A 13,863-nucleotide genomic window follows, 5' to 3' on the forward strand; every position below is an offset into this window, starting at 1 on the left:
TCATAGATGGCTAATACTCCATCATGCAGACAGACCACATTTTATTTACCCAGCATCCACTGATGGACATCTGGGTGCTTCTGCTGCTCTGGCTCTTCCGGGAAACACTGTTATGAACCGTCACGTGGAAGCTTCATGTGGACATAGCTTTTCAGTTCCCCTGCGCACATACAGAGGAATAGTCGTTCTAGTGTTGAAAGTATTTTCCAAGGTGACCACAGCGTTTGACCTTCCCACCAGCCGTGCGTGAGTTTCCAGTTTCTCCACGTTCCTGCTGAGGCTTGCTGTCCATCTTCCTTGTTGCACTCACCCTAGTGGATGTGAAGTGGTGCCCACCGTGGTTTTGCATTTCCTTCATAAATAACGGTGCTGGGCATCTTGTCATGAGCTTATTGGCCTTTTGTAAATTTTCTTTCGAGAAATACCTTCAAGTCATTGGCCCGTTTTTAAATTGGATTGTGTCTTATCCTTGAGACAATTTGTATGTTCCAGATGCAGGTCCCTCATCTCCTGCAAACTTTTGAACACAATGGTATTTGCGTTGAAATAATTCCTGAAAGGCAGCGTCTAAATTCTTGGTGGTCACATTGTTGCTGACAAAGCCATGCTTTCTGTTAGTCTCTAAATAAAAAATAAAAACTCTGAAGACATGTCACAGGAGACGTGGTGTACGGGCTGCCCCCGAGTGACGGGAATGCACGGCAGAGCGACTCCTCCCGACCGAGAGAATGTGAAAAACCGAGTCTCCGGGCGACCTTCGTGAGTGTGAGGCCAGTGCCTCTGCCGGTCTCCACGGTGAGAGCATCTGGACTGCTCAGTGTTTGATCCAGAACTGGAGCGGCATCGAAGGCTTCCTTTGTGATCGTCTGGGTTTTGTCTTCCACTCACCAGAGATCTGCACGTGGAGAATTGAATGGCGATATGATTTGACCTGTTGCCCATGAAGTTGGCTTTGACTGTAGAAGTCTGAAGAGCAGGTGGAATGAGACTGTGGCCCTGCAGGGACCCACACACACTGAGGGGCGTGTCGGGCCATCTTGGGGACCGTGTGGGGTGTCTGCATGCAGGGGCCGTGTCACAGGTGGAGCCTGGTCCGTGCACTTGATGCATCCCGTGTGAGCCCCTGAGGGACAGGCCGGGGGGCTGGAGACCTGAGTCCTGACCTGAGCGCGCTCTGCCTCGAGGCCGTGGTGCCGTCAGAGCCGAAAGAGCACGGAGCCCTGCCGAGAGCACCCTGGCCACGGCGCGGGGCCCCTGGACACTGCACGGGGGCGTCTCTGTCCCTAAGGGGGTGCCCTGGAGCGTCCTGCCCTGCGGCCGTGGCTCCTGCGGGTGGGGGGCGTGCAGGTACCCAGAGGGAGGTGGCAGCGGCTCTCGGGGGTGAGGCCTGCGCACCACCTCGGCCAGGACACGGTGCCAGGCGGGTGGGGGCGCTGCTCTCCGCAGCCCGGGTCTGCCCTGGCTGCACCCGGGGCCACGGCCCAGCAGCCCCAAAGGACTTGAGGAGGTGGCGGATTCGGGGCTGTGCCCTTCCTGACCACCTGGCCCTCAGCTGCCCTGCGGCCCTGCCAGCCCCCTGCCTGCATGTTGCTCTGCGGTGCTCCGGGGCCACCCGCTCTCCCGTGTCCCCCTCTGCCCTGCTGGGCGTCCTATCCCCGCTCCGTGTGGAGAGCCCCTTCCCCGGGGACTGCCACCCGGCCTCCCTGGGCGTGGAGCAGCCCTTGAGCGTGGCCGCCCGGCCGGGGCAGGCCAGGGGCTCACGGGCGTCTCTCTGGGTCCTGGCAGGGCTACGAGGACTGGCTGCGCCACAAGGCGGACAACGCCATGAACCAGTGCCCCGTGCACTTCGTGCAGCACGGCCGGCTGGTGCGGAAGCAGAGCCGGAAGCTCCGGGTGAGTGCCCGCCGCCCGCGGCCGTCCTTCCTTTGGCAAAACTTCTGTCTGAGATTGCTTCAGTTGCTGGGTGCAGACCACTCTGTTCCCCAAGTACTGTTCCCTTCAGGCAAGCTACCTCTGTTTTAAATCTCTTTCTTCTGTGGGTCAATTTTTAAAGCTGGGATCGACTGTAGAGCAGGTTTACGGTCTCAGGGAACTGGGCGGTAGGTGGGTCCACCTCCAGGACGTGTCTTTATGTAGATGGAGTCACACAGCCTGTACCTGCCGGCTGGGTTTCCTCTCACAGTCGAAGCCCCTCGGGGCTCGCCCAGGTTGGGCATTTGCACACCTTTCTTTCCTTGCAGAGTCCGTGGGGGGGGACCAGGTGGGGGCTGTTTCTCCAGGTCGGGGCCATGACGAATAAAGCTGCTGTGAGCGTCTGTGTAGAGGTTTTGGATGTGAATATAGCTTCCATTTCTCTGGTATAAGAGTCAGGATCTCAGTTGCTGGGCCGTCGTGGGCAGTCCCTTCCTGGCTGAGAAGGAGCAGCCCAGCCGTTTCCCGGAGCCTGCCCTGCTGTGTCCCCACCAGCTCTGCGTCTCAGCGTCCCCAGCAGTGTTCGGTGTGGTCTCTGCCTCTCGCTTCCGTGGTCCTGATTCTCTGTGTGGTTTATGTGCATGCCTCCCTGCTGGCTGCGAGCGCCTCACGGCTGCTTGCTTGCCTCAGGGCATCTCCTTCGTGAGACATCTGCTCGTGGCTGTTGTTTCTGTTCGGTCCCTAAGTCACGTCCAGCTCTTCGTGATCCCACGGGCTGCAGCACACCAGGCTCCCCGTGCTTCCCTCTCTCAGCAGGTGTTCCCTCTGCCCAGAACACTGCTTTTTCTCTGGTGTGTCATTCAGTCCAGTTCAGTCACTCAGTCGTGTCTGACCCTTTGCGACCCCATGAATCGCAGCATGCCAGGCCCCCCTGTCCATCACCAACTCCTGGAGTCCACCCAAACCCATGTCCATTGAGTCGGTGATGCCATACAACCATCTCATCCTCTGTCCTCCCCTCTCCTCCCACCTTCAATCTTTCCCAGCATCAGGGTCTTTTCCAGTGAGTCAGCTCTTCACATCAGGTGGCCAAAGTATTGGAGCTTCAGCTTCAGCATCAGTCCTTCCAATATTTAGGGTTGATTTCCTTTAGGAGTGACTGGTTTAGGATTTGTGGCCCTTGCCCGCTTCCTGCTTGGTTCATTGAGGGTTTTTACTGTGGAATGTTGAGAGTTCCCATATTCTAGGTGCTAGTCCTCTGCCAGAAATACCTTAATGGGGTTTTTCACTAAGCAGAAGCTCTTCATTCTGATGAAGCCCAGTTCACTGACTTTTCCTTGTATGGATGGTGCTTTTAGTGTCAAGTTAAGAACTCTTTGCCAAGGCCTGGTGGCCAAAGACTTTCTCCTGGGTTTTTTTTTTTTCCTTTAAAGTTTTTATAGTTCTAGATTAAGTTCCTTGTTGATTTTGTGTTACTCTTTATGCGAAGGTCCTTTTTGCCCAGGACTGCCCGCGTGCTCCAGCCTTGTCTGTTGGGAAGGCTGTCCCTCCTCCACTGAGTGGCTCTTGTACTTTGTTCAAAGCTGGTTAAGCCCAGTCTGTCCGATGGTCTGTGCGGATCCTCTGCTGGAACCACACAGGCCTCTTTACTGCGGCCACGTCCCAGGCTTCACGCCCACGGGATGACTGCTCACCTCATCCTCCTGGATGGAGTTCAGATATTGCACATTACTTCTATCATTGCAAGATAGAATACTGCAGAATATTCTGTCATCATGCCCTGTGGAGCGTCCAGGTCTAAGCGTCCAGTGGTGCATTGACCTTCCTGGTCTCTCCTGGGTTTGGGCCAATTGCCCCAGAAGCGACCCTTCTCAGCCGCGTTAACATCCACACACTTTCCTGCCAGTGACGCTGTGATGGCGTCCGTGGGAGCTGCCGCCAGAGGCCGGTTTCGGCTCACAGCGCTGTCTGTCGTCTGTCCTGCAGGTCGGGGACATCGTCATGGTCAAGGAGGACGAGACCTTCCCCTGTGACCTGATCTTCCTGTCCAGCAGCCGTGCGGATGGGACCTGCCACGTGACCACCGCCAGCCTGGATGGGGAGTCCAGCCACAAAGTAACGTGCCTGTTCTCTGCCCATGGGACCCGCTCCTTCCCCTGAGCTGTGCCCCTGTGGCCGGAAGATACCCGGGCAGGGAGGCTCTGCGTTCAGGGAGACCAGGGGCTGTTTGCTCTCGTTTGCGTCTCCTCGATCCCCACTTTCTTCTTCCCACCCCAGCGCCGTAACCCTCAGCCTCTCCAGGTAACAGAAGCAAGTCCGTGTTCCTTTTTAGCTGCTGCTTAGCGAGGGCACCCAGTTAAGGATGTAAGGAAGAGATAGTTAGAGTTAGGAGGTTTTCATTTTGCTGTCAAAATCAGTGACTTCACCAGACTGGAACTGTGTGAAAAGTAAGTCTAGATTTTGCCCGACTGTTACTTCAATGAGTGTCTTTTTGTTAAAATATCTTAGTAAGGATTTTCAGAAATTATGATTCATTTCTTACACTCAGTGTGGAGTTCTATACTGGCAGCTGGTACTAAAAAATTTTAATTAATGATCACAAACAAAAGGCACATCACTATTAATTTTAAGGATTTCACTGTTTTGAAAACACGGACGATTGCAGGGAGTTTATGAAAGTGAGCCTGGCCCGTGGGTCCAGCATTTCTGAGGCTCTGGCTCCCGTGGACACAGGAGCTTCCCCGAGGGGCAAGCCCTGAAGGGCACCCTGCTCCTCCCCGTGGATGACCACGGCCTCATCACGTAAAGCCCGTGGGGTTTCCACACTCACTGTCCCGTTTTCTACGTCCCGAATCCCAGGGGAGGGAGCCTTGCGACACAGTCGTCTGTACAGAGAGTGGTTTTGGGTGGAGAGTGCTCAGTGTTCAGTGGCTGTCGGAGCTTGCGGGGTCGTGTCCACTCCTCCCCAGCCCGGCCAAGCCGTGCCACCTGACCGCGGGCAGTGGGCTGCCGTCTGCACCCCCACCCACAGGGGGACGTCCCTGCTCAGACGCGGCCACCCTTCCCGGGAGCGGATGCCTGAGCGTCCGTGCATCACTGCGGTCGGGGCGAAGCCACACCCGTCCACACGTGGCCCGCGGCACATGCCTGTGTGTCTGTGCTCCTGGGCTGGAATCGTGACCCCGTCATTCTGAATCCTCACACGCTTGCCTGAGCTTACTCGTCAGGGATGCAGAGGAGATGGCGTCCTCCCAAGGCCGGCCTACTTGTCCACCATTCCTGGTGCCCTCAGGGCCCATCTTTGCAAAATGGGGCCCCAGGCCAGCAGCACCAGCAGCCCTGGGATCTGCTTAGAAATGTGGTTCTCGGGCACCACCCAGACCGTCGGCCTCGGAAACTCTGGGGCAGGGCTGGGGTTGTGGCCACTAGGCTGGACAGATGAACCCAAATGTCTGCTTTTGGAGGAGAATTGGGTTAGTTGAGGACACTGGCTAAGGATGGAAGACTTTGCTGGCACCTCTTAGATGCAGGAATCACGCACGGTGGTACCTATAGTCTTGTAACCGTTTTACTTCTGCAGACTCTGTCCCATATGGTAACCAGGCTTTGTACTCAGGCTTATTTATGTGCATAAACACTTAAACACCGGGGCTGCCCCAGGACAGGGTCTCCCCTTGCGGGGAGATTGTGTTGCTCGTTTGGGCTGTGACTCCCCATGTCCTTCCGTCTGCAGACTCATTATGCGGTTCAGGACACAAAGGGGTTCCATTCGGAGGAAGACATCGACAGTCTCCACGCAACCATCGAGTGTGAGCAGCCCCAGCCCGACCTCTACAAGTAAGCCGGCCTCCCCCCAGGGTCCCCGCCCACCCGGCCCCCAGGGCCCGGCTCTTGGCTGGTCGGGGTGGGTTGGGGTGGGTGTGTGTCACCGCGGAAGTCCAGCCCTCTTCCAATCATCTGTAGCTCTCTATGCAGATATTTGAAAAGGCTTCATGGAACTAAATGTGTTGAAGAAAAATGAATTTTCTGTGCTTTGAGGAAGTGATTTTAAGGAATGTCATTTAAGTCATGGGCTAATTAGAACAAGTAAAAGCGGGGGCGGGGAGGAAGTGTGGTTGAGCCCCCACCCCTGTGTTCCCGGGAGGACCTCAGCCCTTCTTAGAGACAGGGGTTGGGGGGGTCCAGGAGCCAGGGTCTCAGGTCCTGTTCCCCCCACCCCCGCCCCACTATCGCCACGGCAGTGACCTGACCCTCCCGCCCCCAGGTTCGTCGGCCGCATAAATGTTTACAACGATCAGAATGACCCCGTGGTGAGGTGAGTTCTCAGCTTCTTCTGAAGGCTGGGAAGTTTTATCTCTATTGTTCAATTAAACATGGTTCTTTCCCTGATGAGAGCTGTTCATCGTCACTGTCCAGTGGGTTTGAGGGGTGATCCTGCCTGACCAGAGTCTGGGCTCTTGTCTTGGCTGGTTTCTCTAGTGCATATGTCTGGATGTGTTAACAGACTAATGACCCCATGGAGAATGTTCTCCCGAGAGTCTGCTGAGGGCCTCATCACAGCCGGGCAGGGCAGGAGCCCCCCTCCCCGAGCAGGTGATGGGGAGGGTGCAGTTCCCCATTAGAAACACCTTCCGTAGCTGAACAGACTATGAGGCCGAATGGCTTCTGACTTGGAGGCCGTCAGAACGGCTGCGTGAATCTGCTCGTGGTCATCACCGGGCACCTTCTTGCCCTGGACGTCGGGGATGTGCTTCCTGAGGGCTGGTTCCCGGTTCACGCCCACCAGGGACGGGGAACCTGCTGCAGGGGATGGGCAGTGACCGGCACAGGTCCCAGGTGGGCGTCCACACCCAGACCACTGGCGGCTGGGAGCTGACTCAGCCCCGAGGCCTCGGACCCCGCTCAGCCCGGGCGTGGGCTCTGCCGCCTCCACTTCCCAGGCCTGGGAACGTTTTACTCACGCGAGGTCCACACTGAGGGGACTGCCTTCGAAGTCGCTCCTTTTCCACAAGCCCTGCTGGTCAGAGATTATTTTTCTTCCAATTCAAACATTTCCAGATTGCCAGTGTCCTGGTATTACCATGAGTATTAAAGAAAGCACTGGCCCGGAAGTAGAAAAGAAAATGGAAATTAATGTCAAATAAGTAGTTGTGGGGTTTCTCTCCTTGAGAGGCTCCAGGAATTACTTGTTTTAAGGAGGCAGTTGGCACCCTCTTAGCATATTTTTATCACCATTCTTCATCAGCAGGTTAGCAAGTGCTTTTCAGAACCTATGGAGGCCTTGCCTTGGTCTTTCTTACATACATATTGTTCTAAAGGTAAATGCCTGGTTAGTGAGGAGAAACAACCTGGATTCCTGTGCCTCATGAGGACTAATTTGTGTTTGAAGGTGGGTGGATAGATTTAGCTGGCTCCATGGCACCAGTGGGTGACCCTGGAGAAGTCAGCACTGCAGGTTTTCCTTATTTGATATTTGTACAAAGTTGATGGCTGAGTCCCTTGAGAGATAATTACTAATATAGTTTGTATTTTGGTACTTATTCTAGTTTAGCTTTTTTTAGTATTTATACTAAAGTCAACAGACTTTTAATATTTGGATGTTTAAAGATGTTTATAAAGTTGTGGTGTGGACAGATATGAATTGTATATCCAAGTTCTGGCTCCTTTCTGAGTGATGTTTCTTCATCCTCCTGTCCAAACCAGGAGCAAAGTACTTTTTAAAGTAAGTTATTTTTAGACTCCGCAGAGACACTGTCTAAAGGGCCATTTGTTTCCATAAACGCCTTGGACGTGAGCTGTCGTGTTTGCCGACAGAGGCTGACAGCGCTTGTAACAGAAATGGACAGCATGTGTACACCTGGGCGCCCCGTCCCACGTGGCTGTCGGCTGGGGGCCACGCCCTGAGACCACGGACTGCCCTGGGCAGACCCCTCGGGTCAGGGTGTCCCAGCCAGCACACCCCGCTGGGCAGTCCCCCTTTCTCGTCTTCACCCTGATGTGGTCCTGGGCCGGGTCGGCTGAGTACACTGGACGGATTTAAGTTTATAACGTTCAGTAGGTCCTCGCCTCCTTTGGTAAAAGGAAATCAAATGCTGATTAAGTGAAAAGCAAACTTTAGCAAATGTTTCCCTTTACCCCAAACCCCTTTACTCTCCAAAGAAAATCAGGAGAATATTGTAAATGGCAAATTTAGTGAATCTGAATCTGCTTCTTATTCCCTCTCTACTCTTGGGAAATGAGAAGAAATGATTACTCGGTCAACAGAGGGGACCACTGGCCCCCGAACCCCTAAAGGCAGAGAGTTTGTCTGTTGGTCACTGTTGAGTCCCGAGTGCTTGTTTGCACACGAATGGTTTTTAACTTCCTCTCTCGCTGTCTGCCCCGGCAGAGCAGTGCGCGGGTCACTGCAGACTCACAGGCCGGCTGCGTCCAGGGCCTGGGGCTTGGCTGCGTGCTTGTGGGTGCCTCCCTGGGCCCCCAGCGCCTCTCTGAAAGCCAGACTGTGTTAATGTATGTGTAAGTCCCCCGGGATGTGCTAGAAACAGCTCAGTGAGTTGCGGGCACCACTTGGCGTCCCCAGCGCAGCTGCCTTGGACGTGAGCTTGTTGGGGCGGGTTTCCAGGCTGGTCTGTGGGGTGGCACTTCTGGGAGGGGCCCTGGTGCTGCTGATGGTGAGGCCCGCTGTCTCTGGTGGAGTGGGGTCAAAGCCTTGGGGGCTGCCCAGTGGGGCTGGGCCCTGATGGAGCTGACTCTGTGGGAATCTCCCAGCAGACGGTTCTACTGTCCCCAGGGAAACAGCGCCTGCCTTTCCTGGGCCTCGGCTAGAGTTCATGGTCCTGACACAAGCAGATCTACACTGAGATGGTTTCCTCATGAAATGCAGTTGAGCCAGTGAGCTGCTTCTCCATTGTCCTGTTTCTGGTCGTCCTTCTCTTTGCAGGCCATTAGGATCGGAAAACCTGCTTCTTAGAGGAGCCACGCTAAAGAACACTGAGAAAATCTTCGGTAAACATTTTAGTTAGTGAATTATTAATAATAGCTTCTAAAACTAAGGGCCCCGTAAGCAGTTAAAATCCATGGAGGTACCCTGAAAGTGTCTCTTTGTGCTTTGAGGTGCTGTGGATTTATGGTGGCGAAAATTGTCCTCACTAAGAAAACCGGTCTCCACGCAGGACCACAGTCCACAACAGGGACATGCCAGTTTGTGACTCAAACATGAAGTCATGTCCATGAAAGAGTTCACACACTACGGTTCTGCAGGAAATGCTTTTAATGGCTGTGTTCCTTTGTTAGTAGCTTCCATTCCCCGTGGGTTAATTTTAATGTTTCAAGTGAAACAACTAATACACAAGTGTGTCTTATTGTTGGGAAGCCCAAATTACTAAAATCTGAACTTTTTTTAAAAAAAAGTACAGATTGCTCTCTATGTATGCAGGAAAAAAAAAAAAGTCTTTGGTCTAAAGAATCTTCTTGTATGACTTTTTATGAAGAGCTAGCTGGCCTAGAAAAATGTAAAGTGCGATCTGTTTTGTCCAGAACTCCACTTGCACCTCTCTGCACGTGCCTCGCTGTGCAGAGGACGACAGACACGGCTGTGCGGTTGCCCCTCATCTACCCTCTGCTTTGCAGGTGTCGCCATTTACACGGGCATGGAGACCAAGATGGCGCTGAACTACCAATCAAAGTCCCAGAAGCGCTCTGCTGTTGAGAAGTAAGCTCGTGTATCCCACGGACTGAATCACGTAAAACGTCTACAGCCGTCCCAACCTAACGCGCCCAGTCTCATCCGAATCATGTAAAAAACCCGTGACTTCCACTGTCACAGACCCTGGCAGCTGTGAAATCGTTCTCCTGTTGGCCTGACCAGCAACTCCTTCGTGAGGTCTGACAGACGGTTGGGGTGATGATTTAGATCTTAGATCGACTATCTTATTTCGTGGGGCTGTAGGTGCCTTTCACCCCAGCCACATCCGTAGACTCCCACCTGAGTGCGGACACCTGGGTCAAGGTCAGCTGTGGATGCCCATCAGGTCCTCCCGTGAAAAAGTTGAAATTAGGTAGCTTTTCTGATGTGGTTTCACTGAGGAAAAGTGTGAGCAGAGCCAACAATCTTCATTAAACAGTAAAATCCTTTTGATAATAAGTCATGACAGAGTTGAGTTTGTGAGAAAATGTGACCCAGGTGGCATCTTCTTTGCCTCACAAAATACAGAGCGTCCCTAACCTGGGATGGACGGCTGAGTGACCACACGTTGTGAAATAGAGAGATACCGGCTCCTTAGTAACTTGGGGGTGACTGGGGGTGACTGTCGGGGCACCGTTGTTTGCTGTTGGCAAGTCAGCCTCCAAGTGGGACCCTGGGTCTGCCCACCCGTGGCTGCATCAGCGTGGCTGCATCAGCGTGGAGTTGGGCCGTCGGTTCTTATTAAGGAAGGGTGCTTAGTTTCCAGATGTCCGCATGGACAAATCGGTCTCAGAAACAGATACTGGAAAATCAAACTTCCTTCATAGGCTCCTAAGACACTGGCTAAGGACTCAGCGCTTTTCCCACACAAGGCATTTGCTCCCTCCTTCCGGCCTTCCTCCAGGCTGGAATGCACTGGCTGATGCTTCGTGATAGAAGACGTTGATTTCTGGGTGTTCTGTGAATTAAGAGCCCTAGACCATGCAGACGCCCTCGAGCAGGGCGGGTGTGCGCTGTGCTCCTGTCCTCCAGAGTCCCCTGTCCCCAGTTCTGTCCCTGTGGCCCCAATCACAGGCCAGCGCCCAGAGTGGACTCAGATGTAGACGAGCTTGCCTTTTCCACTTTGGCAGTTGGTCGGGGGCCCCTCTAAAACCTTTGCTGTGTTGTTCCCGTCTGCTCGCCACGTGCTCATTCCGAGAAAGCTGACACCCAGCTCGGGGCTCCTGGGGAACAGGCGCTCCGTCTCCATGACCGTCTTGTGTTTCAGATCGATGAACATGTTCCTCGTCGTGTACCTGTGCATCCTCATCAGCAAGGCGCTCATCAACACCGTCCTCAAGTACGTGTGGCAGAGTGAGCCTTTCCGGGACGAGCCGTGGTACAACCAGAAGACGGAGGCCGAGAGACAGAGGAACCTGGTAGGCGGAGGCGCCTGGGGGCACGGGATGATGGGATGCTGGTGGTAGACACACTGCTGACAGTGAGAGTCAGCTGCGTCCGCCCCCTGCGTAGGCACTGGCTGCTCCACCTTCTTTGGGTATCGGCTTCCATCCTAAATTCATAAGGACGAACCTTAAACATTGGGAGCACGGAGTCTAAACCGCTGGGCCACCAGGCAAGTCCCAATATGTTTATTTGATTAAATCCCCTCTACTTAGGGGCTTCCCTGGTGGCTCAGATGGTTAAGCATCTGCCTGCAATGCAGGAGTGGAGAAGGCAATGGCACCCCACTCCAATTCTCTGGCCTGGAAAATCCCATGGACGGAGGAGCCTGGTAGGCTGCAGTCCATGAGGTCGCTAAGAGTCGGACACGACTGAGCAACTTCACCTTCACTTTCACGCGCTGGAGAAGGAAACGGCAACCCACTCCAGTGTTCTTGCCTGGAGAATCCCAGGGATGGGGGAGCCTGGTGGGCTGCCATCTATGGGGTCGCACAGAGTCGGACACGACTGAAGCGACTTAGCAGCAGCAGCAATGCAGGAGACCTGGGTTTGAACCCTGGGTCGGGAAGATCCCCTGGAGGAGGAAATGGCCACCCACTCCAGCATCCTTGCCTGGAAAATCCCATGGTCAGAGGAGCATGATAGGTTACAGTCCATGGGGTCGCAAAGAGTCAGACACGACTAAGCGACTTGACTTCCACTTCCTCTGCTTAAAACGGTACCCTTTTCTGGCTGGGCCTACTGCATCTACCTGGGCCATGTGCAAATCCCAGCCTGGGACCCTACCTCTTTCCTGTGCTCAGGCCAGCCTGCCAGGAGACTAAATGGCTTAGAAATAAGGACGAAACTAGACAGAAAAGCTGCTTGTCCAGACCTAAGCTTGGTCATTTGTCAGAATCTCAGAGTAAACAGAATCATCACCCTGTTTGGTGTCCTCCGGGCTCTCGGCGGGAGGCCCCCATTGTCTCCAGGTGTGACTCACAGGTGGCCCGCCCCCGCCCCCCACCAGCAGCACAGGTATGGGGCCAGCCTCGGCGCCGACGTGGGCGGACAGAGGAGAGCAGACAGCCCCGAGGCCCAGGTGGCCTTCCCCGTCGGGTCGGAAGCGCCTGTGTTCACAGACAGCACTTGCTGAGCTGAGCTTCAGCGCTCGCAGTGCTGGCCGTGACCGCGCCGCACCGTCTCAGTTCCTCAGGGCCTTCACGGACTTCCTGGCCTTCATGGTTCTCTTCAACTACATCATCCCCGTGTCCATGTACGTCACCGTGGAGATGCAGAAGTTCCTGGGCTCCTACTTCATCACCTGGGACGAGGAGATGTTTGACGAGGAGATGGGGGAAGGGCCGCTGGTCAACACCTCGGACCTGAACGAGGAGCTGGGGCAGGTCGGTGTCTCCGGAACAGTCTTCTCTCTCTGGATGGTGGGGGAGCCCCTCACACCTGCATCCTCAGGCTTCCAGAGGCCATGTGACCCTCAGCCTGCAGGCAGACCCCCTGGGTGTTCGGAGGGGGACGCTGCCATCCCTGAGCAGATACAACTGACACTCGAAAGACGGCAGCAGGGCGGCTTCCCCTTTCTCATGTGACGGTGGGGGTGCTTCTGTGTCGACAAGTTAGGCAGACTCGTGACGTTCACTCACCGACACCGGCTCACCCATGGCCTTTCTAAGCAGGGCTGATTCCGGGTTTTGAGGGCCTGAGTTGGGGTGAATCGGCAATGAGCCCTCAGCTCCCCCAGCCGTCTTCTCAGTCCTCGCGGCCCCAGGTCATCATTGTCTGGGCGGGCAGAGTGAGACTGAGCTTCAGTCTGTGGCGTAAAGAGAGTTCACAACCCCTCCGCTGAGCTGCTCCCGGCTGCCAGCTTGGGGCCTGAGCTCTGCGCTGTCTTGACCTGCTAAGTGGGCGTGATAACCAGGACCCATCGTGCACAGAGCTCGGTGGGGGGGAGGGATGGCGCCGTGTGGGGGTCTGAGCCCCTCGGGGGCAGCCTGTCAGCACGGCCGCATCCGCAGGTGGAGTACGTGTTCACGGACAAGACGGGCACCCTCACCGAGAACAACATGGAGTTCAAGGAGTGCTGCGTGGAGGGCCACGTGTACGTGCCCCACGCCGTCTGCAACGGCCAGGTGCTCCCCGACGCCTCCGCCATCGACATGATCGACGCCTCCCCGGGCACCAGTGGGCGGGTAGGTGGTCGTGCTCCCCCCCCTCGTCCCGCCCCCCCCCCCCCCTTCCCAAGGACATGTCTCGGGACAGAGCAAGGGCACCTCTTGTCCTGGGGTCTGGGACAGAACCGACTCTCCCGTGACTCGCAGGAAGAAAAGACGTGGGTCCAGGCGTCCCCGGTGAATCCGGCCGTCACGTCGGGGCTGGAGACAGCTCACGTCACACTTGAGCTGGGTCACTGCGGGCTGAGAGTAGGGGACCCTGCAGACCGTGCGTGCTCACGCATGGACACACAGGGACACAGACACGGACGCACATACACATCAGGCACGCATATGTGCTCACACCAGCTGTGCAGTTGTGCACACGCACGCACATGGACACACACACACAGCCTGCTGCTGTGGCTCCACGTCTCTCTCCCTCCAGGAGGGGCCGTTACCCTCGTCAGCGGTCACCCAGGAGGCCCTTCCGCAAACTTGAACCTGCCGCCTCCCTGAGCCCATGTCCATCTTGTCTGGCCTGGACTCCGCGGCTGCCCCCAGAGGCAGAGCTGACACTCCCCGACCCCCGGCGGCTGCAGGCCCTGATTCGTTGTTTGTCATCGTCTGTTTGGGTTCCTTTGTCTTAAGCGGACGTGCTTAAAGCCGTGGGTTGTG

The 13,863-nt window shown here is 55.4% G+C and overlaps 1 protein-coding gene across 4 annotated transcripts in view; it reads left to right on the plus strand.

The window, feature by feature from the left end:
• ATP11A (ATPase phospholipid transporting 11A) overlaps positions 1-13,863 on the plus strand; it is a 104,045-nt gene that overhangs the window by 56,131 nt on the left and 34,051 nt on the right. For all 4 annotated transcript variants that reach the window (XM_043891617.1, XM_043891616.1, XM_043891614.1 and 1 more), the window contains exons 5-13: positions 1,786-1,893; positions 3,898-4,026; positions 5,645-5,748; positions 6,176-6,226; positions 8,852-8,916; positions 9,541-9,622; positions 10,863-11,013; positions 12,226-12,423; positions 13,051-13,224. In XM_043891617.1, coding sequence (XP_043747552.1) covers positions 1,786-1,893; positions 3,898-4,026; positions 5,645-5,748; positions 6,176-6,226; positions 8,852-8,916; positions 9,541-9,622; positions 10,863-11,013; positions 12,226-12,423; positions 13,051-13,224 — 1,062 coding nt within the window. The remainder of the gene's footprint in view (positions 1-1,785; positions 1,894-3,897; positions 4,027-5,644; positions 5,749-6,175; positions 6,227-8,851; positions 8,917-9,540; positions 9,623-10,862; positions 11,014-12,225; positions 12,424-13,050; positions 13,225-13,863) is intronic.

Source organism: Cervus elaphus, chromosome 30 (assembly GCF_910594005.1).
Source record: "Cervus elaphus chromosome 30, mCerEla1.1, whole genome shotgun sequence".
Lineage (NCBI taxonomy): Eukaryota > Metazoa > Chordata > Mammalia > Artiodactyla > Cervidae > Cervus > Cervus elaphus.